This window comes from Myotis yumanensis, unplaced genomic scaffold (genome assembly GCF_028538775.1).
Source record: "Myotis yumanensis isolate MYYU_CA2020_CCGP unplaced genomic scaffold, mMyoYum1.0.hap1 SCAF_5, whole genome shotgun sequence".
NCBI lineage: Eukaryota > Metazoa > Chordata > Mammalia > Chiroptera > Vespertilionidae > Myotis > Myotis yumanensis.
In genome coordinates, this window is record NW_027223756.1 from 59,367,694 (window position 1) to 59,392,531 (window position 24,838).

General features: G+C 44.4%; 1 protein-coding gene and 1 pseudogene across 1 annotated transcript; both read left to right on the top strand.

Moving 5' to 3' along the window:
• The first annotated feature begins 5,265 nt into the window (after positions 1–5,265).
• Positions 5,266–6,778, top strand: LOC139011377 (tripartite motif-containing protein 60-like; annotated as a pseudogene).
• An 8,360-nt stretch (positions 6,779–15,138) lies between these two features.
• On the top strand, positions 15,139–16,509 carry LOC139011753 (tripartite motif-containing protein 60-like). The gene has a single exon (XM_070417241.1). The coding sequence runs from the start codon at positions 15,139–15,141 to the stop codon at positions 16,507–16,509; it is 1,371 nt and encodes a 456-aa protein (XP_070273342.1).
• Positions 16,510–24,838: the final 8,329 nt, after the last annotated feature.

Consider the following 24,838-nt stretch of genomic DNA (forward strand, 5'->3'; position numbering starts at 1 on the left):
TCTTGTACCTGAGCTTACAACTTGATTGAAACAGTTTTAGTGATTTTATTAGTCATCTTACAGCAAAGTCCCTTGAATACTATTTCATTATTATTTACTAGAGGCCCGGTGCACAAAAATTTGTGCACTTGGGGGTGGGGGTCCCTCAGCCCGGCCTGTGCCCTCTTGCAGTCTGGGAGCCCTCGGGGGATGACCACCTGCTGGCTTAGGCCTGCTCCCCGAGGGATTGGGCTTAAGATGGCAATCAGACATCCCTCTGGCAGTCCTCAGAGGATGTCTACTTGCCAGCAGGGAGCAGACCTAAGCTGCAGTCAGACATCCTTAGCGCTGCTGAGGAGGCAGGAGAGGCTCCTACCACCACAGCTGTACTGGCAGCCATCAGCCTGGCTTGTGGCTGAGCAGAGCTCCTCCATGTGGGAGCGCTCTGACCACCAGGGGATAGCTCCTGCATTGAGCATCTGCCCCCTGGTGGTCAGTGTGTGTCATAGTGACCAGTCATTCCCAGTCCTATTGCTGTTAGGGTCAGTTTTCATATTACCCTTTTACTATATAGGATAGAGGCCTGGTGGCCGGCTGGTTTGCCCTGAAGGGTGTCCTGGATCAGGGTGGGGGTCCCGCCTGAGTGAGGGGCTGATGGCTATTTGTAGCTAGTCACACCCCCTTTAGGGTGGGGGTCCCCATTGGGGTGCCTGGCCAGCCTGGGTGAGGGGCTGAGGGCCGTTTTCAGGCTGGCTGGCAACTGAAGCTCCCAGCCTCTCCTTTTTTTCTTTTTTTTTTTAATTCTGGGATTTATTTACCTTCTATAATTGAAACTTCGTTGCTGTCACTGGAGCTGAGAGCCGGCTCCAGCTCTGAGGCCATGGCCTGCTGAAAGCAGGTATCTGGGGTTTGTTTAGCTTCTAAAATTGAAACTTTGTTGCTTTCGGAGCTCAGAGCCAGGCCGCAGCAGGCAGGGAACCTTGGCTTCCTCCATCACTGGAGCAAGCAAGTCTCCTGCTCACTTCAGCTGCGTGGCTGCCGGTCGCCATCTTGGTTGGCGGTTAATTTGCATATCACCCTGATTAGCCAATGGGAAGCGTAGCGAAGGTATGGTCAATTACTCTTTTGTGTCTTTTATTAGATAGGTCGTCTCTTTGCTTAAAGACTTTCTTCTCGGCAATGAGATTGAAATGAATCAATTGTTTCTGCACTATTTTTTTGCTTCATAGGAATCACTCTTTTATAGATTGGTAGCATATAATAAATATTTGAATTTTTGTTAAAATATATTTTATTGATTTCAGAGAGGAAGGGAAAGGGAGAAAGAGATAGAAACATCAAGGATGAGAGAGAATCATGGAAAGGCTGCCTCCTGCATGCCCCCCTTGAGATCAAATTGGAAACCCAGTCATGTGCCATCACCCGGAAATGTACTTTGACCTCCAGGTTCATAAGTCCATGCTCAGCCACTGAGGCACACCAACTCAGCAAATGTTTAATTTTTAAGGAATGAGGATGGTGTCCACCGTAATTGAAAATAAGTTTTTAAAAAGAAACTCGGTAAATTTTTGGCAGTCAATATAAAAACCAAATTCCCTAATAAGCAATATAACACAATTTAATTGATAAAGAATTTTAGAGCTCAAAGAATGCCTCTCAATGAAAGTAAAAATTAGGCTGGGATTTGAAGAGAGAATGCCAGTACAAGGGAGTAAACAATACATAAGGGGCACAGGGCTGCCACGGACCAACCTGCCTGCACAAAAGTGCTGTGGCTGAAGGGTACCAGGCCCTGAGTGTGGAGAGAGAGGGCAGGGCTGCAGAGTGCTGGAGATGACGGGGGAGGGGGGGGGGGGTGTGTGTGTGAAACTGGTGGGCTTCTCACATCCCAAGGTGAGAAAAGAAATGGGCCTCCCTTGGCCTTCAGCTGTCTATTTTTTCATCAGCAGAGAGGGGATTAAAGGGTGTTGAGAGTGTGGTCTGGGAATCCCAAAAGTCCAGAGTAGATCATGCAAATGAAGAGCTGCAGGCCTCTGCTGAGCTGATTACATCAAGGGAGATCCACCCCCTCCCAACCACCCACATCTCTGAACAGCTGCTAAGCCCCACATGCCCCTCCTCCAGGGCAGAGCCACCATTCTGATGAGGGAAGTCCTCATAGTTCCACCCTCCTAGCAGTGTATATAGATGCCAGGGTCCCAGCTCTAACTTCACAACTGGTACAAAACGCATCCCAGACCCTTCCTGGAGACTCAGTCCACAGACTGGCCCTAGGAAAGCTGGCACCAGGTGAGCTGGGAATCCTGGGTATGTGCGCACAGGAAGTGTGAGCTCTGTGAGAGCCTTGGATTCCTATGTTGTTGCTCCAGCAGGACGTGGACCTCAACTGGCAGGCCAATCCTAACTTGGATTCAGGTACATATACGGCATATGTCTTTATTATTGGGGGAGTTTTTATATGAGCTGAACCTAAATCATCTAAGTACTTGGTAAAAATACAGTTACTGTGACCTCCATCTGACCTAAGAGGTAACTAATATGGATGTGTGATAAAGTGCCCAGAGGTGATGGTCTGAAACCTTGTGTGGAGTTGGTTTCCAGAATGTCAGGTGTGTCTAGTGATAAATTCTTATTTTTTAAATGAGAGGTTCCAAGAGGTTTACCTAAATTGAAGTGTATGCTGACTCCAACCTGACAGGGAAGCTGAGGGTTATTTTCCTTGTTCCATGTGTCTCTGAAAGAATAGGGGACCAAAAACCCATCCCCAGGACACAGGCAGTCAGTTCAGACCTGAAATCCAGCCCACATAACCTACACGCAGATGGAACTCTAATGCCAACCTTGGTATTTCCTTAATCTCAGTTTATCTCCACAGAAGAGATTTGTTTAGTGGGAATGGGAAGTGAGAAAAGGGAAGAAGATGATGGATTTGAAGTGGAGGAAAAAGGTACCATTTTGAAACAACTGTGAGGAAGGAAGGAGATGGATGGATCTGAGAGCTCTGAGATGAAGGGACATGGATGAAGCTTAAGGAAGGAAGTAGGAGAAAAATTTCTGGCTAGAAGAGAGCAGAGAAACACTGAAATATAATTCAAAAGATCAATTTAAAAAATTAAGTTATAGAATATTCTAGGTATCCAGAATTGGAGAGAAAAAGAAACTATGGTATAACTAATCTTTTTGCACTTCTGCCTATAGTTGTACCAACCTTTCCCCATTTCTGTGCAGGTCATAGCTATGGTTTTACTTTCTAATTTTTTATTACATATTTCTAAAAGTGACTCTTAATTTACATAGCTCCATATTAAATCCTCTCCCCCCTCCCCCCCCAGGGACAGAGGATCCGCTGCGGCTGATACTCGCCTGCTAGGGTTGGGTTTTTCAGGCTGCACCTTAAAATATTTTTTAAAATTACTTTGCTTAAAAAAATTTCTTTTGATAAGGATAGGAAGGCGGAAAGATGAGAGAGAGAGAGAGAATGATTGCGTAAGAGGAATTTACATTGAGTTGTCCCATTCAGTCATGCTTTCATTGTTTGCTCCTTCTAGGCGCCCTGACCGGGGACCTAACCTTGTCATATTGGGAATGGAGCTACCGGGCCAGGACAATTTACATACTTCTAATGCCATTCAATATCTCAATGGCACATAATTATCAGTCAGGTTTTTTTTTTTTAATTCTCAAATACCCAACTTCCAATTGAATTATGATCAAATATTTCAAAATGAAATGGGTTTAGATTTATACATAATTGAGTAGTGTGGATTTGAAGTCTATTTTAATTTCTACAACCTCCATCCCTGTGTTTTTAAAAAATATATTTTTACTGATTTCAGAGAGGAAGGGGAGAGAGAGAGAGAGAGTGATAGAAATATCAATGATGAGAGGAAATCATAAATTGTCTGCCTTCTGCACACCCCACACTGGGAATGGAGCCGGAAACCATGGTATGTGCCCTGACTGGGAATTGAACTGCAACCACCTATTTTTTGTTTGTTTGTTTTGTTTTTTCTCTTTTTACAACCTCCTGTTTCATAGGTGTATGCTCAGCTACTGAGCCACACCAGCCGGGCTCTTCCCATGTTTTTCTTTTCTCTTAATATCTGTGTTGAAGCAATATGATAGAATTTTCAGTAGAGTTTATTACAGTCTGGAATTTACTGATTACTTAGTGTATTATTAAAGGTTTACCAGAGAAGCAGAACCAATAATATAAATTTAAAAAGACATTTATTAAAAAGCAGTGGCTCAATTGAAAAAAAAAAAAAAAAAAAGCATTGGCTTACAAGGCTATGGAGCCTGAGCTGTCCCATGGTCTGCAGTCTGCCATCAGGAGACCCAGGAAAGACGGTGGTGCAGTAGGAAGGCCTGAGAGTCTGAGAGCAGATGGTAGAGATTCCAGTGCGGGTCTGAGGGGCTGAGAACCAGCAGCACCAAGGCCAGGAGGTGGGTGTGCTGGCTTATTCATCCAGCAGAGAGTGAATTCAGCCTCCCCCAGCTTTTGTTCTATTCAGGCCCTCAGTGGAGTGGATGATGCCCACTGACATTGGGTTGGGCCATCTGCTCTGCTCATGCACTCATTAAAATACTAACCTCTCCCAGAAATCTCCTCACAGTCACACCCAGAACTAGTGTTTCATCTGCTACCTGGTTATCCAGTGGACCAATCAAGTTGACATGTTAGAATTGAAACATGAGAAGGAAATTCTTCACATGTTTTTCCACCCCTCATATTTTCTGTAAATAGGTGGTTTGGAACATGTTTGATGAGATTTAGGTTCATTTGTCTGGAAAAGCTTCTTCACAAATAATGTTATGTCATTCCTTCAACATTTCTCTGATATCTGTTTCTCACTCTTTCTGTGATAGTTGATAATGATAATTTTCTCTAAATCGATTAATTCCTTTAGAGTTGCAAAATAGATGATAGTTTTCCTTGCAAACACCTCCTTAGATATTGTCATGATAATGATTTTGTTTACTTGATGTGACTTGAACGGTCCTTTAAGTAGCAATATCATTTGTCCACAGAAACCACATATGACTTGGATTGTGCTTGGTTTTTGACCAGGAGCACTCTACATCCTTGTCCAATGTGGTGTTAAATACAGGAGAGGGTGGCAGGAAGACTGGACATCAGCTGGTGTCTGGAACTCTTCTTGGACACTCCTAGTACCTTCCACAGGGAGGGAGGCCTGAGCAGACCTCAGCTTCTCACTTTTCCTCCCTCCTGGAGGATCACACTGACTGAAGAGACTGTCTTGGGACAGACACCCTCTCTGCACAATGGCCTTTGCAGCCACCCTGGCTGAGCTCCAGGCAGAGACCAGCTGTCCCATCTGCCTGGATTACCTGGGAGACCCAGTGACCACTGAGTGTGGGCACAACTTCTGTCCCTCCTGCATCCACCAGCGCTGGGAAGGTCTACAGGGCACCTTTCCCTGTCCTGTCTGCCTCCACTACTGCCCTGGCAGGAGCTTGAAGAGGAACACCCAATTATGTCACATGACTGAGATTGTTCAGCAGATTCCAGGCATGAGGAGAAAGAGGAAGCGACAAGAGGAACCCCTGTGTAAGAAGCACCGTGAGGGTCTGGCCCTGTTCTGTGAGAAGGACCTGCAGGTGCTGTGTGCCCAGTGCAGGGTGTCATCCAATCACCAGGATCAGCCCCTCATCTCCATTGAGGAAGCTGCAGCTAGTCACAGGGGGATGCTCAGAAATTACTTTGAGTTCCTGACTAATCACCTTGAAGATGCTAAAATGGAACATGAAAACCAAGGTGCAAAACTTTCGAAGTGAAAAGAAAGATGGATAAGTTCAGGGAGGAATTATATTATGAATGTAAAGAACTTAAGTATTCCTTTGAAATAGAACTTAATTATTCCTTTGAAATAATATAATAGGAATTATATTATGAATGTAAAGACTTAAGTATTCCTTTGTAAGTTTCCATTAGTGTCAGCTGGCTTCCAGCAATAACACCCAGTAACAAACATGAACAGCACCCAGTAACTAACATGAACACTACAAGCTAGTCCCTTTTCCCTGTGTTCTCAATAAAGATAATGTCAGTCTACTTAGAGAAGAGAAGGATATTGAAGAAAAACTACCTGAAAATGGAAGACAAATTTTATACCATATGTTCAGGCTAAGCAATCTGTTAACTGAAATACAAGAGAAGTATTGGAAGTATCCACAACAGCCTTGGAAACCAAGAGCCCCCAGCAGTGTTTCCATGTGAATTAAAGGAGAGTTGCTCTCTCCCCCTACACTATTTGGGCCTCCATAAAAGGATCCGCATGTTTCAGGTAGATTTGACACTGGATCCTGAAACAGCCCATCCATGTCTCATTATCTCAAGAGATCGAAAAAGTGTGACCTATAGGACATCATTTGGTCTTCATAATCTTCAGGCACACACTTCTTTCCCAGCTGTCCCGAGTTCTGAGGGATTTGATGCTGGCAGGCATTTTTGGCAGGTAGAAATAGGAGGCACAGGTGAATATTTCTTAGGTGTCTCTAAAGAACCTTTCCTCAGAAATACTCACATATCACCATCCCCAAGCAATGGATGCTGGCAATATCAGCAAGGACTGGTGCATTTGGCCTTTTCCCTTTAGGGCTATGTAAGATAGGCATTTTTCTGGACTATGAGTTGTGAGAGGTTTCATTTTATAATTTGAATAACAGGTCATTCTTGTATGGATTCATGAATATATTTACAAAAACACTTATGCTTTATTTCTCCATTGCATCTTCTTCAGAATCTCTTACAATCAGTATCATCAGAGTGAAGTGATGAACAATTTGGGGGAAATTTTGTATTGCTTATTCTCCTCCATTTTTACTGAAACAAATACTTATAATCAAGATCATGATTCCTGTTTTGATATTTGAATGTTGAAAGCTTTAAGGACTCTTCCTTCTGTCCTCCCTGACCTTACACCTGGGAAACTGATGAGAAAGTCCAGGTGCCCCATCCATGGGTGCAGGGGGGACGTTCCAATCAAGTAAGTTTCCATCAGTGTCAGCTGGCTTCCCCCAATAACACCCAGTAACCAACACGAACACTACAAGCTAGTCCCTTTTCCCTGTGCTCTCAGTCATTCTGGGACCTATTCTAATATCCATCTGACTCTCCCTCCAAAACCTCATTATGAGAGTAATAAACCTTTCATACTCTTCTGGTATGTGGTGAGTCATCATCAGTGTGAACATTTGAAACCAATTTGGATGGCTTCCACCCTGACAGCAAGCTGGTCACCACCATTGACATTGTGAGCAGAATTTTCCAGATATGAAACACACCCACCAAGGCTTCCTCCTCTGGGTGTGTGTGGTAACACACCCTGGCTCCTTGCAGTTTGTGCTGCATTTTCTGAGTTCTATGGTATCTGTGTTGTAGATTTAACTTTCCTAAGTCAAGTTTCCATAAGAAAAACATTCTATTTACTATTTATTCTCTCCCATGTAATTTTTGGGGAATTCTAATTGTCTTGATTTTGTCTCATGTTTTACAAAAATTTCATGTAAGGGCTGAGCTAAAGCTGGTTGACAGTAGTGTTACAGATATGTACAGTAATTAGTAACAAGTAATACAAGGATAAACTTTTGCCTACTAACAACTATAAATATACTTCCTTTTTTAAATTCTCACCTGATGAAGTTTATTGATATAGAGAGAAAGGAAGGGAGAGAGAGAGAGAGAGAGAGAGAGAGAGAGAGAGAGACTGGAATCGAACTTGCAAACTTTTTGGTGAATGACAAGACATTCCAATGAACTGAGCCCCCTGTCCAGGGCTGTAAACCTGCCTTTGACAACCACTGTATGACCTCCAAAGGTCACATACTCGTTGTTGACATTATGTGAAATTGTCAACCTTTGAAACATGCTTCTGTATGAATGTCTGTATGGTATTGTTAACAATGTTTGAAAATAAAGTTGTAGTTTGCATGTCTCTATTTGTCTATCTCCATATCTTGAAAAGATGCTCAGCTGCTTAGCAGAGTTTTCATTGAGGTACAAGGGAACCCTGCACTGATCAGAGTGGCCCTGCTATGCTGTGGTGATCTCAGGTGCTTATTGTTGTAAAGTGCAATGTAGGCCAGCAGGTGCTGCTCCATTACCCACCCAGGGATCTAACTCCCTCAGTCATGTGTTGTCACAGCACTGGGTCAGTACAGCTAGAGAAAGAGGGAGCTTTGAAGGGTCACCCTGAGCATTGAAGGCCAACACCAGGAAGAGATACACACTTTTCTCTTTTTCCATTTTCTCTAAGTAATTGCAAGGCCCTACTTCTCTGCAAGGGGTGAAGAAGAATGCATGTATTGTGAGGTGAAAAGCTACTGTTTGCCATGATTCCCGAATCCAATTAAACATCAGTGAAATGTACATTACTGCTGAGTGCTAGAATGAAAAGTCTTTCAGTAGAGCTCGTAAAAATATTACCATAGGCATTTACAGTAGTTTGACTTAATCCTATAGCAGTTGTTCAATAAGTCAGCTATAAAGAAGATATTTCTTTTAAGTAAAGTCTTAAGACACTATTAGGTAGAAATATAAAGCACTATTATTTTGACATTTTGGTAATTCATTAGAAAATGAATCATGAAGACTAATTCTATACACAATGGGATAAAAAACATAATTGGGAGAGACTTCTCTGGACAATAAAATTATTTTTTTGTTGATTTCAGAGAGGAAGGGAGAGGGAGAGAGATAGAAACATCAATGTTGAGAGAGAATCATTCATCCCCTGCCTCTGTACAACCCCCACTGGGGATGGAGCCCGCAACCTGAGCATGTGCTCTTGATCAGAATTGAACCTGGGACCCTTCAGTGAGCAGGCTGAAGCTCTATCCACTGAGCCAAAGCAGATAGCTCGAGAAGTTACCTTAAAAAAAAAAACACTTCTTTTTTCTTAAATTAATCTTTATTGTTCAGATTATTACAGAAGTTCCTCTTTTTTTTCCCCATAGCTACCCTCCACCTGGTTCCCACCCCACCCCATGTCCTTACCCCCTGCCACTGTCCTCATCCATAGGTGTAAGATTTTTGTCCAGTCTCTTCCTGCACCCCCTACATCTCCTTCCCCCCAAGAATTGTCAGTCCACTCCCTTTCTATGCCCCTGCTTCCATTATATCCACCTGTTTATTCTGACTTAATTTTTAGGTTCACTTGTTGATAGATATTTATTTGTTGTCACTTTGTTGTTCATAATTTTTATCTTTACCTTTTTCTTCTTCTTCCTCTTCTTAAAGAATATCCTTCAGCATTTCATATAATCCTGGTTTGGTGGTGATGAACTCCTTAAGCTTTTTCTTGTCTGTGTAGCTCTTTATCTGACCTTCAATTCTACATGATAGCTTTGCTGGGTAGAGTAATCTTGGTTGTAGGTTCTTGGTATTCATCACTTTGAATATTTCTTGCCACTCCCTTCTGGCCTGCATGGTTTCTGTTGAGAAATCAGCTGACAGTCGTATGGGTACACCCTTGTAGGTAACTAACTGTTTTTCTCTTGCTGCTTTTAAGATTCTCTCTTTGTCTTTAGCCTTTGGCATTTTAATTATGATGTGTCTTGGTGTGGTCCTCTTTGGATTCCTCTTATTTGGGGTTCTCTTAGCTTCCTGGACTTGTAAGTCTATTTCTTTCATCAGGTAGGGGAAGTTTTCTGTCATGATTTCTTCTAATAGGCTTTCAGTATCTTGCTCTCTCTCTTCTTCTGGCACCCCAATAATTCAGATGTTGGTACATCTGAAGTTGTCCCAGAGGCTCCTTACACTATCTTCATATTTTTGGATTCTTTTTTCGTCTTGCTTTTCCGGATGGGTGTTTTTTGCTTCTTCGTATTTCAAATCTTTGACTTGATTCTTGGAATCCTCTAGTCTGCTGTTGGATCTCTATATATTATTTTTAATTTCAGTCAGTGTATGTTTAATTTCTGACTGGTCCTTTTCAATTTTTTTGGCATTCTCATTAAGATCCTTGAAGGTCTCACTAAGTTCCTCAGAGGTTCGTAGAAGATTCTTGAGTAGCCTTATAACTGTGGGTTTTTTTTCTTTTTTTCTTTTTTTTTCTTTTTTAAATATATTTTGTTGATTTTTTACAGAGAGGAAGGGAGAGAGATAGATAGTTAGAAACATCGACGGGAGAGAAACATCGATCAGCTGCCTCCTGCACATCTCCCACTGGGGATGTGCCCACAACCCAGGTACATGCCCTTGACCGGAATCGAACCTGGGACCCCTCAGTCCGCAGGCCGACGCTCTATCCACCGAGCCAAACTGGTTTTGGCATAACTGTGGTTTTGAACTCTATGTCCTCCATTAGTTTGCTTTCCTCCATTTCTTTCATTTGTGACATGTTTCTTTGTCTCTGCATTTTTGTCTGACTGTGAGGGCCCGCTGTGTCTACAGTGGAAGAACTGCTGTACTGGAGACACATTTATCGGGTGGAACTTGCTTCAGTGGGGCTTTGATGCTCACTGAGTCTGCTTCTTGAGTGTGTCCCTTATGGATGTGAGGAGTTGAAATCTGGTATCTTACCAGGGGTACCCTGGCTCCTGGATCTCCAAGTCAACCACTGTGTGAGTCCACCCAGCAGGAGCTACAGTGATATCAGCAGATTTCTCCTCTTTGTTTGGGGTTTGGAAGTTTTGGAGCTCTCTAACCCAGCTGCAGTTTGTTAGGTTAGGCTGCAAAAGTGCAGGTGATTCCTTTGCGCCGCTGCCCACAGCTTGGTTGGGGATGTAAATTGAGTGGGGCGGGGTCTCAGAGAATCACCAGGGTGGAGCAAACAGCAATGGCTGTCGTCAGCCTCTCCATGATTCCGCGCCTCTCCATGACTCCGTGTCTCTGCGTCCCCAAGTCCCGCGCCCCCACAGCAACAATGATCCCTGCGAGCAGCTCTGCGAGAAAGCCACCCTTGCTTTCCCACCCGCTGCAAGACAGTCCAGTTTCTCCCCGTAGGAGTCTGGGACCCCAGAGTCTCGCCGTAAATGGGTTCAGTGCATTAGAAAGCTTGTATCCCCTTCCGATTGAAAAAAAACCGCACACCCAGGTGCAGCTGCCTCGCGCGCACCTTTGTACCTCTGTTCTTGGCGCCTCTGCACCTCCTACAGAGTCTCAATGCGCTTCTTTCTTTCCTTCTAGTTATAGAACTTCCACTCAGCCAGCTTTCCTGTGGTTCTGGATGATAGCTGCTTTGTCTTATAGTTGTAGTTTTAAAGTTGTTGTGGGGTGCAGCATGTACAAGTTTATACCTTTATGTCGCCATCTTGGTTCTCTCTCTATTTGTCAAAAAACACTTCTTTATTAAAAAAAATAATCCTAGCCCTGGCCGGTTTGGCTCAGTGGATAGAGCACCAGCCTGTGGATTCAAGGGTCCCAGGTTCGATTCCGGTCAAGGGCATGTACCTTGGTTGCGGGCACATTCCCAGTAAGGGGTGTGCAGGAGGCAGCTGATCGATGTTTCTCTCTCATCGATGTTTCCAACTCTCTATCCCTCTCCCTTCCTCTCTGTAAAAAAATCAATAAAATATATTAAAAAATAAATTTAAAAAATAAAATAAATAATCCTAGCTGAAACCGGTTTGGCTCAGTGGATAGAGCATCGGCCTGTGGACTGAAAGGTCCCGGGTTCGATTCCGGCCAAGGGCATGTACCTTGGTTGCGGGCATATCCCCGGTGGGAGATGTGCAGGAGGCAGCTGATTAATGTTTCTCTCTCATCGATGTTTCTAACTCTCTATCTCTCTCCCTTCCTCTCTGTAAAAAATCAATAAAATATATATAAAAAAATAATCCTAAATAAATAGTTCTTAGGACTTGTTTGTTTAAAAAAATATGCTTTTACTGATTTTAGAGTGAGAGGAACGGAGACGGACAGAGGGAGAGAGAAACATCAATTGGTTACCTCCCATACAAGGCCCAACCTGGGATTGAAACTGCAACCTGGGCATGTACCCTGACTGGGAATCAAACTGGCTACCTTTTGGGCCATGGGATAGTGCTCAGCCCCCTGAGCCACACTGGCCAGGGCCCTAGGAGTTACTCAAATGACGGTGTGACATTGTGACATCCAGTGATGGCAATAGGGTATATTTGCAGTAGACACACGTTCAATTCACATGTAACAATGTTTCAACAGGCACACAATTTATTTGCTATGGTTACTTAAATTACCCAAGTACATCACTGGTTTAAATTTCCGTGAAACATGGTACATTAACTGTAATTCTTAAAGTAGGAATAATATGGACCCAGAGGATGGAATCTCTACCCCTAGAAAATTACTCTCCTCAGCAGTTCATCACTTACAAAGTCTGCCTTCCACACAACAGTACTACACAACTAAGCTATTTTCTGTCACTATATAACAATAATCACCTTTTCTTCAGTAGCATATGACACTTTCCTCATTTTCCTCTGAGTTGTCACAAAAGGACCTTTCACATTCATTTTCCAGAAAAATATATCTTCTCCAGGACTATCTGTAAGGGCATTGCTGTTGGACTGGTAAATCCCATTTTTGTGTGTAGGAAGGGTTAGGATACAGAAATACTTTGCCTGATGGAATTGACTTAAGGAGACAATTGTTCTACATGGATGATATCTTTTAGAATAGGAAATTTCACATATTTATATCCTGGTCTCCTCTTCACACTGTAACCAAAAGCAGTCTTATACGTAAGCTTACAACTTGATTGAAATAGTTTTTAGTGATTTCATTAGTCATCTCGCAGCAAAGTCCCTTGAATACTATTTAGTCTTCAGGTCACTTTGCTTAATGACTCTGTTCTTGGCAATGAGATTGACTGGAATCGGCTGTGATTCTGTGCTAATGTTTAGCTTTGTAGGAATCACTCTTTTATAGATTGGTAGCATATAATGTTTTAACTATTTTTTAAATAAATCTTTATTGTTCAGATTATTACAGTTTGTTCTCCTTTTATCCCCCCATAGCTCCCCTCCACCCAGTTCCCACCCCACCCTATGCCCTTACCCCCCCAATGTCATCCATAGGTGTACCCTTTTTGTTACCGGGTCAAAGGTCATACACATGGAAAATGTAGCTATTTCCATCCTCAACATGTCCCTGTGTTCGGAAAGGTCTCTCAGGACTTGTTCACGCTCTACTCAGAAAGGGTACGGAGATACATAATGGTTTTTTAAAATAATGTGTCCTCTTATGTTTAAAATGAGGATTTCATTACCAAAAGTAAGGAGAAAGCAACACTACAGCTGCTCTCGCCCCTCTCGCCCTTCGTGTGATAGTTGTGGGTGGGGCTGCAGACTGGTTCTCGGGCCTTCGACGAAGCCTAGCAGGGACCGTTGCAGCCTCACAGGGGCCATTTCAGCCTCATAGGGACTGTCTCAGCCTCACAAGGGCCTTATCAGCCTCACAGGGACCGTCTCGGCTTCACTGGGACCGTTTCAGCCTCACTGGGGCCGTTTCAGCCTCACTGGGACCATCTTAGCCTCACAGGGGCCGTTGTTTTAACTTTTAAAATTTATTTTATTGACTTCAGAGAGGAAGGGAGAAGGAGAGAAAGATAGAAACATCAATGATGAGAGAGAATCATTGATCAGCTCCTGCACGCCCCCCTCTGGGGACTGAGCCCATAACCCTGGTATGTGCCCTTGTCTGGAATCAAACCTGGAACCCCTCACTTGCAGGCCAATGCTCTATCCTCTGATCCAAACAAGCCAGGAAAAAATTTTACCTTTAATTTCAGTTTCCATGCCCTGACCGGGTTGGCTCAGTGGATAGAGCGTCGGCCTGTGGACTGAAAGGTCCCAGGTTCGATTCCAGTCAAGGGCATGTACCTTGGTTGCAGGCACATCCCCAGTAGGAGGTGTGCAGGAAGCAGCTGATCAATGTCTCTCTCTCATCAATGTTTCTAACTCTTTATCCCTCTCCCTTCTTCTCTGTAAAAAATCAATAAAATATATTTTTTAAAAAATTTTTTCAGTTTCCTCCTCAGCAGAATGGGGTTAAAGGGTATAGGGAAGCTCAAGGGATGATTACAAAGGTACAAATTAGATTATGCATATTAACAAGGTTAATCCCCTGTAACCTTCTTATTCCCCTGAAGGAATAAGAGGAGATCACATCAAACAGACTTCTGAACATCCTCCTACTCCCACCCTGGCCCACGTGTCCCACCTCCAGGGAGGAGCCTTTGGTGGGTGAGGTCTTAAAAAGATTAACCATCCTAGTGGTATATATAGGCCAGGCTCACATTGCTAAGCATTTAGCTGGTAGGAGACTATCTTCGGAGACTCTTCTTGGAGACACACTTCAGGGACTGACTCAAAGGAGCAGGCCCCAGGTAAGCTGGGAGTCAGGAGGTGGGACCAAACTGAGAGCCACTGAGGTATTGCTCCCCACCCTTGGCTTTCTGGGTGGCTACTCTAGCAGGGCCTTGACTTTACATCATAAGCCAATCATCTCTTGAATTCAGATTATTTTAAGACACGTGCTTTCATTATTGCTGGTGTCCCTCAGTTAGCCTTGCCCTAGGTCATCTAAATGCTTGCTAAATATACGGATACTAGGATCCCAATCTGACCTATGGGGTTACGAATATCTGCTCATGCAAAGTGCCCCAAAGTGCTGGTCTGAAGCTGCCTGTGGGAATCCTCTTCCAGAATGTCTCAGTGTCTGTTGTCAAATTCTTTTTGTTTAAAACCAGAGGTTCTGCCCTAGTTGGTTTGGCTCAGTGGATAGAGCTTTGGCCTAGATTGACTAATTCCTTTTAAGTTGCAAAATAGATAGACTATACTTCTAACTCCTCCTTAAATATTGTCATGATAAATGAATTGGTCTACCTGACATACTGTTCATATAGAGAGAGAAGGATGAATGCTGATTGAACTTTTACATGTTTTTGTCCACAGAAACCACTTATGACTTGTGTGTTGCTTTGTTTTTGACCAGAGTCACAGCTGATCTTCACTTGGGGAACCTGACATTAGATACAGGAGTAGGTGACAGAAGACTGGACGTCAGCTGCCCACTGGAACTCTTCTTAGAAGCTCCTACTGACTTGCACAGAGAGGGAGGCCTGAGCAGACCTCAGCTTCTCACTTCTCCTCCCTCCTGGAGGATCACACTGACTGAAGGGAGTCTCTTCTGATAGACACCTTCACTGCACCATGGCCTTTGCAGCTTCCCTGGCCAAGCTCCAAGCAGAGGCCAGCTGTCCCATCTGCCTGGATTACCTGAGAGACCCAGTGACCATTGCCTGTGGGGACAACTTCTGTTCCTCCTGCATCCACCAGCGCTGGGAAGGTCTACGGGGCACCTTTCCCTGTCCTGTCTGCCTCCACCACTGCCCTGACAGCAGCTTGGAGAGGAACACCCAATTATGCCACATGACTGAGATTGTTCAGCAGATTCCCACCTCAGGGAGCCAGAGGAAAATGCAGGAAGAAATACCCCTGTGTGAGAAGCACAATGAGGTTCTGACCCTGTTCTGTGAGAAAAGCCTGGAGCTGTTGTGTCCCCAGTGCAGGGTCTTGTCAGACCCCCCGGATCAGCCCTTGATCCCCATTGAGGAAGCTGCAGCTAGTCAGAGACGGATGCTCAAAAGGTACATTGGGACCCTCACTAATAACCTTGAAAATGCTGAAACTGTATCTAAAAAACAAGATGAAAACACTTGGGAAGTAAAGAGAAAGATGGAAAAACGGAGGGAGGAATTGGACTATGAATGTAAAGAAATGAAGAGTTTCTTAGAAGTAGAGCGCAATGAAATTGATAAAGATCTACTTATGGAAGAGAATGATGTTGAAGAAAAACTAATTGAAAATGGAAGGCAAATTTCATACCATAGATTCAGGCTAAGCAGTCTGTTAAGTAAAACAAAAGACAAGTGTTTGCAGACAGATGAGGATTTACTCACAGATATTGAAAGGATCCACAACAGCTATGGACGCCGAGAGACGCCAGCAGTGTTTTCATGTGAATTACAGAAGGAGATTTTCACTCTCCCCCCACATTACTTGGGCCTGCATAAAATGATGGGCACCTTTCAGGTAGAGTTGACACTGGATCCTGAAACTGCCCATCCAGACCTCATTATGTCAAGTGATAGAAAAAGTGTGTCCTATAGCAGACCAGATGGTCTTCCTAATTCCCAGGCCCTTACTTCTTCCCCAGCTGTCCTGAGTTCTGAGGAAATTGATGCTGGCAGGCATTTTTGGGCAGTAAAAGTAATAGGTGCAGGTGAATATTTCTTAGGTGTGTGTAAAGAATCCTTCGTCATAAATACTCCCATATTACCATCGGCAAACAATGGATACTGGCAATATCAGCTCTTGACTCGGACATGTGGCGTTCTCCCTACAGGACAACGGAAGATTGGCGTTTTTCTGGACTATGAGTTGGGAGAGATTTCATTTTATAATTTGAATAACTGGTCATATATGTATGGACTCGCTGATAAATTTACAGAAAAACTTATTCCTTATTTCTGCATTGCATCTTCTTCAGAATCTCTTACAATCAGTATCATCAGAGTCTAGTGATGACAATTTGGACGAAATTTTGTATGTGCTTATTTCCTCCCGTGTTATTAAAAGATCCTGATTCCAGTTTTGATGTTTGAATGTTGAAAGCTTTTAGGATGCACCCTTCTTCTCCTCCCTGACCTTACACCTGGGAAAGTGATGAGAAAGTCCAGGTGCCCCATCCATGGGTGCAGGGGGGGAGTTTCAATCAGGCAAGTTTCCATCAGTGTCAGCAGGCTCCCACCAATAGCACCCCGTAACCAACACGAACACTACAAGCTAGTCCCTTTTCCCTGTGCTCTCAGTCATTCCGGGACCTATTCTAAAATCCACCTGACTCTTGCTCCAAAACCTCATCATGTGGGTAATAAACCTTTTCATACTCTTCTGGTATGTGGTGAGTCATCATCAGTGTGGACATTTAAAACCAATTTTGGATGGCTCCACCCTGACTATGCAAGCTGATCACCACAATCAGCATTGTGAGCAGGATTTTCCAGATATGGAGCGCCCCCCCCGCCCCCCCTCGCCCCCCGACCCTGCTCCCGGGCTTCCTCCTCTGGCTTTGTGTGGTAACGCACTCCGGTTTCCTGTATGGATGTCCTTGCAGTTTGTGCTGCATTTGCTGAGTTCTATGGAGTCTGTTTTACAGATTTGACTGACCTAAGTCAGTTTTGTAAGAAATACATTTTAGCCCTGACTGGTTTGGCTCAGTGGATAGAGCATTGGCCTTCTTACTGAAGGGTCCCGGGTTCGATTCCGGTCAAGGGCATGTACCTTGGTTTCGGGCTCGATCCCCAGTAGGGGGCGTGCAGGAGGCATCTGATCAATCATTCCCTCTCATTATTGATGTTTCTATCTCTCCCTCTTCCTTCCTCTCTGAAATCAATAAAAAAATATTTTAAAAAATACAGTTGTTGTTTCATCTTGAAGGGTATTTGCTGGTTTCTTTCTGAAAGAACTGCATTTAATACCAGTCTTTGCAGGTGGCATCATGATCTCCCCTACTCAAATTGATGATCACTGCGCCTGGTTGGGAATAATAATTCAGAAAGGATATTCAAGTAAAATCTGCAGACGTCTTGTGATTATTTCTGGTATTACGTTTCTCATCGTTCATAACCTGGTGGCCATTTATGACAGTTACTGGAAGTCACCAGATGTCGCCACAATCCAACTAGAATTACTAAGGCGTCTCATTAACAAGGATCAAATTAATGCCTCACAAAAGGAGAACCAGAAGGACACCAAGTCAGGATGATCTTAAATTAAACCTGGACACCTTTAGGCTTTGGGGCCTTTTTAAAGTCTAGAGCATTTTTAAATAGAAATAAATTTCTGCTTCACAAACTTGGTCTGCTTTTGGATGCTCTTGTTGTTCCCTATTGCCTCTGTGAAAATTCTTCCTGCTTTCAAATTCACGTCATCTGGTCCTGGCAGGGTAGCTGAGTTAGTTAGAGCATAGTCTTGCTACATCAAGGTTAGGGATTTGATCCCCAGCCAGGGCACAGATGAGTGGAACAACAAATCCATGTCTCGTTCTCTCCCCTCCCTATGTAAAAAAATAATAATAATAATACATTTTAGACCAGCCAGTATAGCTTATTAATTGAGAATTGACCTATGAACCAGGATTCAAGGTTAGATTCCCAGTAGAGCACGTGTGGTAGGCAGCCAATGGATGATTGTCTCTCATCATTGATGTTTCCATCTCTTTACCTCTTCCTTCCTTCCTGAAATCAATAAAATATATATATTTTTTTAAAAAACTCATTTTATTTCCTTGTTATTATTTTCCATATAATTTTTTTGGAATCCTAATTGTCTTGCTTTTGTCTCATGTTTTATAAAATGTTCATGTATAGGGCTGAGCAAAGCAGGTATCACAGGTATTGACAGTAGTGATACAAATATGTACAGTAATAAATAACAAATAATACAAGAGTAAACTTTTGCGTATTAACTGTAAACATACTTTTTTTTTTTTTTTTTTAAATCCTCACCTGAGCTCTAGGCGCTTTTGCTAATTGGATAGAGCATTGGCCTGCAGACTGAAAGGTCCTGGGTTCAATTCCAGTCGAGGGCACATGCTTCTGGTCAAGGGCACATGCCCAGGTTGGGAGCTCAATCTTCAGTAGGAGGCAGGCAGGAGGCAGCTGATTAATTATTCTCTTATCCTTTATGTTTCTATCTCTCCCTCTCCCTTCCTCTCTGAAATCAATAAAAATATATTTTAAAAAAATAAGACGTATTTTTCTTATTTTTAAATACTGATCTGAGGATATGCTTATTGACTTTAGAAAGACAAAGAGAGAAAAACATTGATGTGAGAGAAACATTGATTGGTTGCTTCCCATACACACCACCACTGGGGTTGGAATAGAAAATATAGGCCTTTACCCTGACCTGGGAACAAACCAAGAAGCTTTTGGTGTTTGGGACGATTCTCTAACCAACTGACCCACACTGGTCAGGGCAAGACCAGAGCTATTTAACCAGATCATTTGGGTTTGAATCTACCATTTAAAATGTAATTGAGCACAGGGCTTGATGGGAGATGGCTATGATGTTAATACCATGAACATTACTGAGTTAATACACCAGTTCTGTTTTGAAAATGTATTGCCCTTGTCAGTTGCTTGAAGCATCATCCCATTATGGGTTCAATTCCTGGTCAGGCATACACACAGGTTGTGGGTTCCATCCACAGTCTTGGCCTCCCTCCCTCCCTCCCTCCCTCCCTCCCTCTCTCTAAGCATGCCCTCAGGTAAGGATTTAAAAGTGTGGAATTCCCAGGTTTCTTATCATGGCTCCATGCTCAGATCACATCTTTGGTTCTTCAGCCCAGGCCTCCCCAGAAGAACAGGTTCTGCCAGACAGTTATGCCTTCATTGCGCTGCACTGATATTCTACCAAGCAGCCTGGGGGTAACAGCCATCCAGGCTTCCCTAGGGGCGTAATAGCAAACCCTTGGGTTGTTTGGGATAGAGACACTTATATGTTGTGCCCATTGCTCCTGACAAAATCATCTGCAGGGGAGGCTGGAAACTGTCAGATCTGCATTTCTAATCAGGTCTGTCTGATCTCATTAATCCCACTTAGAGATATCATTGAATTATGCATCCAGCAAACTTTTTCCACTGATTTATAGAGTGGAATGGAGGGGGAGAGACAGAGAAAGATAAACATCAATGTGAGTGGGACACATCTATTGGTTGCCTCCTCCTGGAGCCCTGACCAGAACCTGGGGCAGAGCCTGCAACCAAGGTATGTGCTTTTAACCAGAATCTAACCCCGGACACTTCAGTTTGAGGCCAACTCTCCATCCACTGAGTCAAACCGGGTAGGCAGTGGTTCTCAACCTGTGGGTTGCGACCCCTTTGGGGGTCGAACGACCCTTTCACAGGGGTTGCCTAAGACCATTGGAAAACACATATATAATTACATATTGTTTTTGTGATTAATCACTATGCTTTAATTATGTTCAATTTGTAACAATGAAATTGGGGGTCACCACAACATGAGGAACTGTATTAAAGGGTCGCAGCATTAGGAAGGTTGAGAACCACTGAATTAGAGCCATCCAGAAAATGTTTTTATGAGCTCTCAGTAGATGTGGGGCTCTGAGCCAGAAGCCTGGATGCATAGATCACACCAGAGTCCCCACTATGAGAGAACTGACCCTCCAGACAACAGAGATCATGTGACTTGAGGACTTCCTCCACAGGAATGGCTGTCCAAACAGGGAATAGGATAAATGTTTTCCTTAGTGGGCAAAACTAACACCTGGATTGTGGCCATTTTCCAATGAACATCATTTAGGTTTATTTGTTGGGAAACATTTTAAAAATTAGAACAATATAGGTAAATTTAGTAAAAATCACTTGTTAACATCTGAGAGATGCAAATCAAAATGACAATGAGGTACCATCTCACACCTGTCAGGATGGCTATCATCAACAAATCAACAAACGACAAGTGCTGGCGAGGATGTGGAGAAAAAGGAACCCTCTTGCACTGCTGGTGGGAATGCAGACTGGTGCAGCCACTGTGGAGAACAGTATGGAGTTTTCTCAAAAAACTAAAAATGGAACTCCCATTTGACCCAGTGATCCCACTTCTAGGAATATATCCCAAGAAACCAGAAACACCAATCAGAAAGGATATATGCACCACTATGTTCATAGCAGCATGATTTACCATAGCTAAGATTTGGAAACAGCCTAAGTGCCCATCAGCAGAAGAATAGATTAGAAAACCCTGGTACATCTACACAATGGAGCACTACGCTGCTATAAAAAAGAAGGAACTTTTACCATTTGCAACAGCATGGATGGAACTGGAGAGCATTATGCTAAGCGAAATAAGCCAGTCAGAGGAAGATAAATATCACATGATCTCACTCATTTATGGAATATAATGAACAACATAAACTGATGAACAAAAACAGATTCAGAGACAGAGAAGCATTGATCACACCTCAAACCTCAGAGGGAAGGTAGGAGAGAGTGGGGGTATGGGGGAGAGATCAACCAAAAGACTTGTATGCATGCATATAAGCCTAACCAATGGACACAGACAACAGGGGGGAGGGGGCATGAGTGAGGGAGTGGGGGCCAATGGGGGGATAAGGACACACATGTAATACCTTAATCAATAAAGAAAAAAAAATCACTTAAGTAGGACACACTGAAAACCAAAGTGCTCTCTCACCCTGGAGAGAGGTCACCCAACCTCCTTTTACCCTTCCTGCCTGACCATCTTTTTTTTTTTTTTTTTTTTTTAAGAGGTAAGATTTAACATTTATTGAGCACTTACAATGCGCCAGGCATGGTACAGGAGACCGTGAAGCGGGTCCTTGCCTTTGACAGTGTCTGTGCAGATTCTCTATATCGCTCATGTAATTCCTGGTAATGTGAAGCTTTTTATTTCCTTTTTAAATCTTTATTGTTTAAAGTACTACATATGTCTCCCTCCCCCCCCCCCCCCCACCTCTTCTATCCTGCCCCTGGTAATATTAATCTCTTTTTTGCAGACGAGGAATCTGAGACACACGGACATAAAGTAACAAATGGCTTAAGAAGTGGGATCCAAGGGTATATGAGTCTAAATCTATCCTTCCTCAATACACCCATTTCCTTTTGTTTCTCAGTGAGAACAAAGTGTATGTAGTAAGTAGTGACACGGAAAAGAAACAGGCTCTCCCTGCTAGTCTGTATCAACCCGTAAGCTGTCTGATCGCAGGGAGGATCTAGTGATGCTACAAATCAGGAAACGGCAGTGCCTTTCGGTGACTGGAAGGTTACATGGCTGCTCAGCGGCAACCCAGGGTCTTGCAGGTCAATTCCCGAAACGAGCAGCCGCTTGGGTCAGTCCTCAAAACCCAGCTGCGGCCAAGAAGGAAAGTATGAGTGTCAAACACTTCTCCTTGGAGAAGCAAAGTAATGACTTTTTTGGGCAGTGGAACATTTCTCAATCTTCCACGGCAAAAAGAACCCGATTATGGGGCGCGTATTTACATAACTTACCGAACAAGGAGCGTTTCGGACTTGGTGTAAGTTATAACGAAACGCCTCTGGGAACTTCTCCCGTGATTGTGAATTTTATGCTTTAGCTCCGAACTTAACTGACTCGAAATGCTATTGGTTTTGCTGGTAACCACTTTCTAATGAGTAAGGAGCGATGATCCGCAGACTTTAAAAAAAAATCTTAACTGAAAACAACCGAATAGCGGTGATTCTGCAAACTTCACGTGCTTCCGCGACCTGGCGGGCGTGGGGCTGGGGGCGGGCGGCCTCGCGGGGCCAGACGCAGTGTCCCCGGGGCCGGACCCGCAGCCCCGCTCCCCGTGTCCCCGCCGCCGGCCGGTTCACCGTAAAGAACCTGCAAGTTCAAAGGGCGCGGATCCGACCCACCTGGAGGCGACCTTCCGGCCGGGGTCTCCGCCGGGGCCGGCAGCACCTGCTCCCCCCGGAGCGAGCGCCAACGAGGGACCGAGGAAACGGGCCGGGCTCCCTCCGTGATCAGCGCCGCGCGCGGAGCCCGGAGAACCAGAGAGAAAGGGCGCGGGAGGCCACAGCCCCGAGGCCGCCGGTCACCGGGACGCGGGCGGAGGGCAGAGCGCAGCCCGCGGGCGCCGAGGCGGCCTGGCCCGCCTGTCACTGAGCCGCGCGAGCCGCTGCCCGGCGCCCCCGGCGGGCGCTCTCCTCCCGGCCCGCGAGGCGGGGGCGGGGCGGCGGGGCTGCCGCGCGGGCTGTTCTGCACCCGCAGGGCTGACGGGCCGGCGGCGGGGGCGCGGTGCGGGGCGCACCGGGACCGCAGGGGGCGGCGGGGGCGCGGCCCGCGGGGAGGCGCACCTGGCCGGCGGCGGCGCCGGCGGCGGGGAGAGGCGGCCTCGGGGCGCAGAACCTGCGGTCGGGCGGCGGCGGCTGCTCCGCGGGCCTCTTGGGGCCGGCCCGGCGCCCCTGTGCCCTCGCCCTCGTCCTCTCCCGCCGCGTTCCCAGCTCGGCGCCTTCTTTCCCTGCCTGACCATCCTTTAGTGTCTTCTGTTTCCATCCAAAAACATCCTCATCATACACAACACACAAGCATGAACACTCATTATATATTAATTAATTAATTAATTAATTAATAATACAATATAAGACTACTATGTGCTGTGTTCTACACTTTCCTTTTTTTTTAAAAAAAAAATTATGTTTATTTGACCCCAAACTGATAACCATTGCTGGGAAGCAAGATCTCAAATGCTCCCTACAATTTGCTTTTTACAAAAAAATATATCTAGAAGTTTTGGGTAGTTTTCCGCACCCACATGCATAGATATATTTCATGGATTGCTTTAAGCATTCATTGCAGCTTCACTTTACAGCCAAATGAGATTATATCTGTCAGAATTTTTTGTTTTTTTTAATCCTCACTCGAGGATATTTTTCCTTTGATTTTTAGATATAGTGGAAAAGAGAGGGAGAGACAAAGAAATATTGAGAAACACCTTGATTGGTTCCCTCCTGCCCTTGCCAGACCCTGGGCTGGGGAGGAGCCTGCAACCAAGGTATGTGCCCTTGACTGGAATTGAACCTGGGAGCCTTCGGTCCACAGGCCAATGCTCTATCCACTGAACCAAACCGGCTAGGGCCAGTTTTCTTTCAAGAAACAGTACGTACTGTACTCCTACCTTTCTTTGTAAAGATTTTACTTTTATTTGCAGTTTTATAAGTTTATTTGAGAGTCAGCAGTTAGTTCTCACCCACATTAACAGTTGGTAGATATTTAAAAGTGGTGACGCATAGTGCTTGTTTGAGGAATCTTCATCCTCATTACATTTTCTGGACCACTGCACCCAGCTACGGTATGGGACATTCCTTATTCCTTTGATCTTGACAGCTTGACCCTGGCATCAAGTCATACTGGAATTCCAGTCTCCTTCAGGGCAAGTTTCTAGATCTCTTTGAGTGCCAGAGCAGCAAGCTTCTTGAAACCCACTCCATAGATGTGCTTGTGATGTTGATGGTGTGTTCTCTAGTCACTACTTCCTCGATGACAGAAAGGCCCTTCTTCTCTCCACCCTTCTTTACGGGAGCCATTATGCTAGGCCCAAGTTGTAAAGGAAGCAAAGATTTTCCTTTTATTAGTATTATTATTTAAGTATATTTTTATTGATTTCAGAGACGGAGATAGAAATATCAATGAGAGAGAATCATTGATCAGCTCCTTTCTGCACGCCCCCTATGGGGGATTGAGCCCCCAACCCAGAGCCCCCAACCCAGATATGTGCCCTTGACTGGAATTGAACCTGGGAACACTTCAGTCCGAAGGCCAATGCTCTATCCACTGAGCCAAACCAGCTAGGATAAGATTTGACTTTTCAGTTTCTTCCTCTGCAAAATGTGATTAAAGAGTGTTGAGAAGTTCAAGGGAGGATTCCAAAGGAACAAATTAGATTACGTTTATTAACAAGGTTAGTCCTCCCTAGCCTGCAGGAATAAGAGGAGATCCCACCAACCAGACTTTTGAACTTCCTCCTATCCATACCTTACCCACCCGTGTCCCACCTCCAGGGAGGAGCTTTGGTGGGAGAGGTCTTAAAGAGATTCGCCCTCCTAGTGGTATATATAGGCCAGGCTCACATTACTAAGCATTTATCTGGTAGGAGACTGGCTTCGGAGACTCTTCTTGGAGACACACTTCAGGGACTCACTCCAAGGAGCAGGCCCCAGGTAAGCGGGGAGTTGGCTTTTTGGATGGCTACTCTAGCAGGGCCTTGACTTTACCTCACAAGCCAATCATCACTTGGATTCAGATTATTTTATGACACATGCTTTCATTATTGCTGGCGTCCCTC

Coding starts and splice junctions, on each gene's coding strand:
- LOC139011753 (XM_070417241.1), top strand. CDS start 15,139: ATGGCCTTTGCAGCTTCCCTGGCCAAGCTCCAAGCAGAGGCCAGCTGT.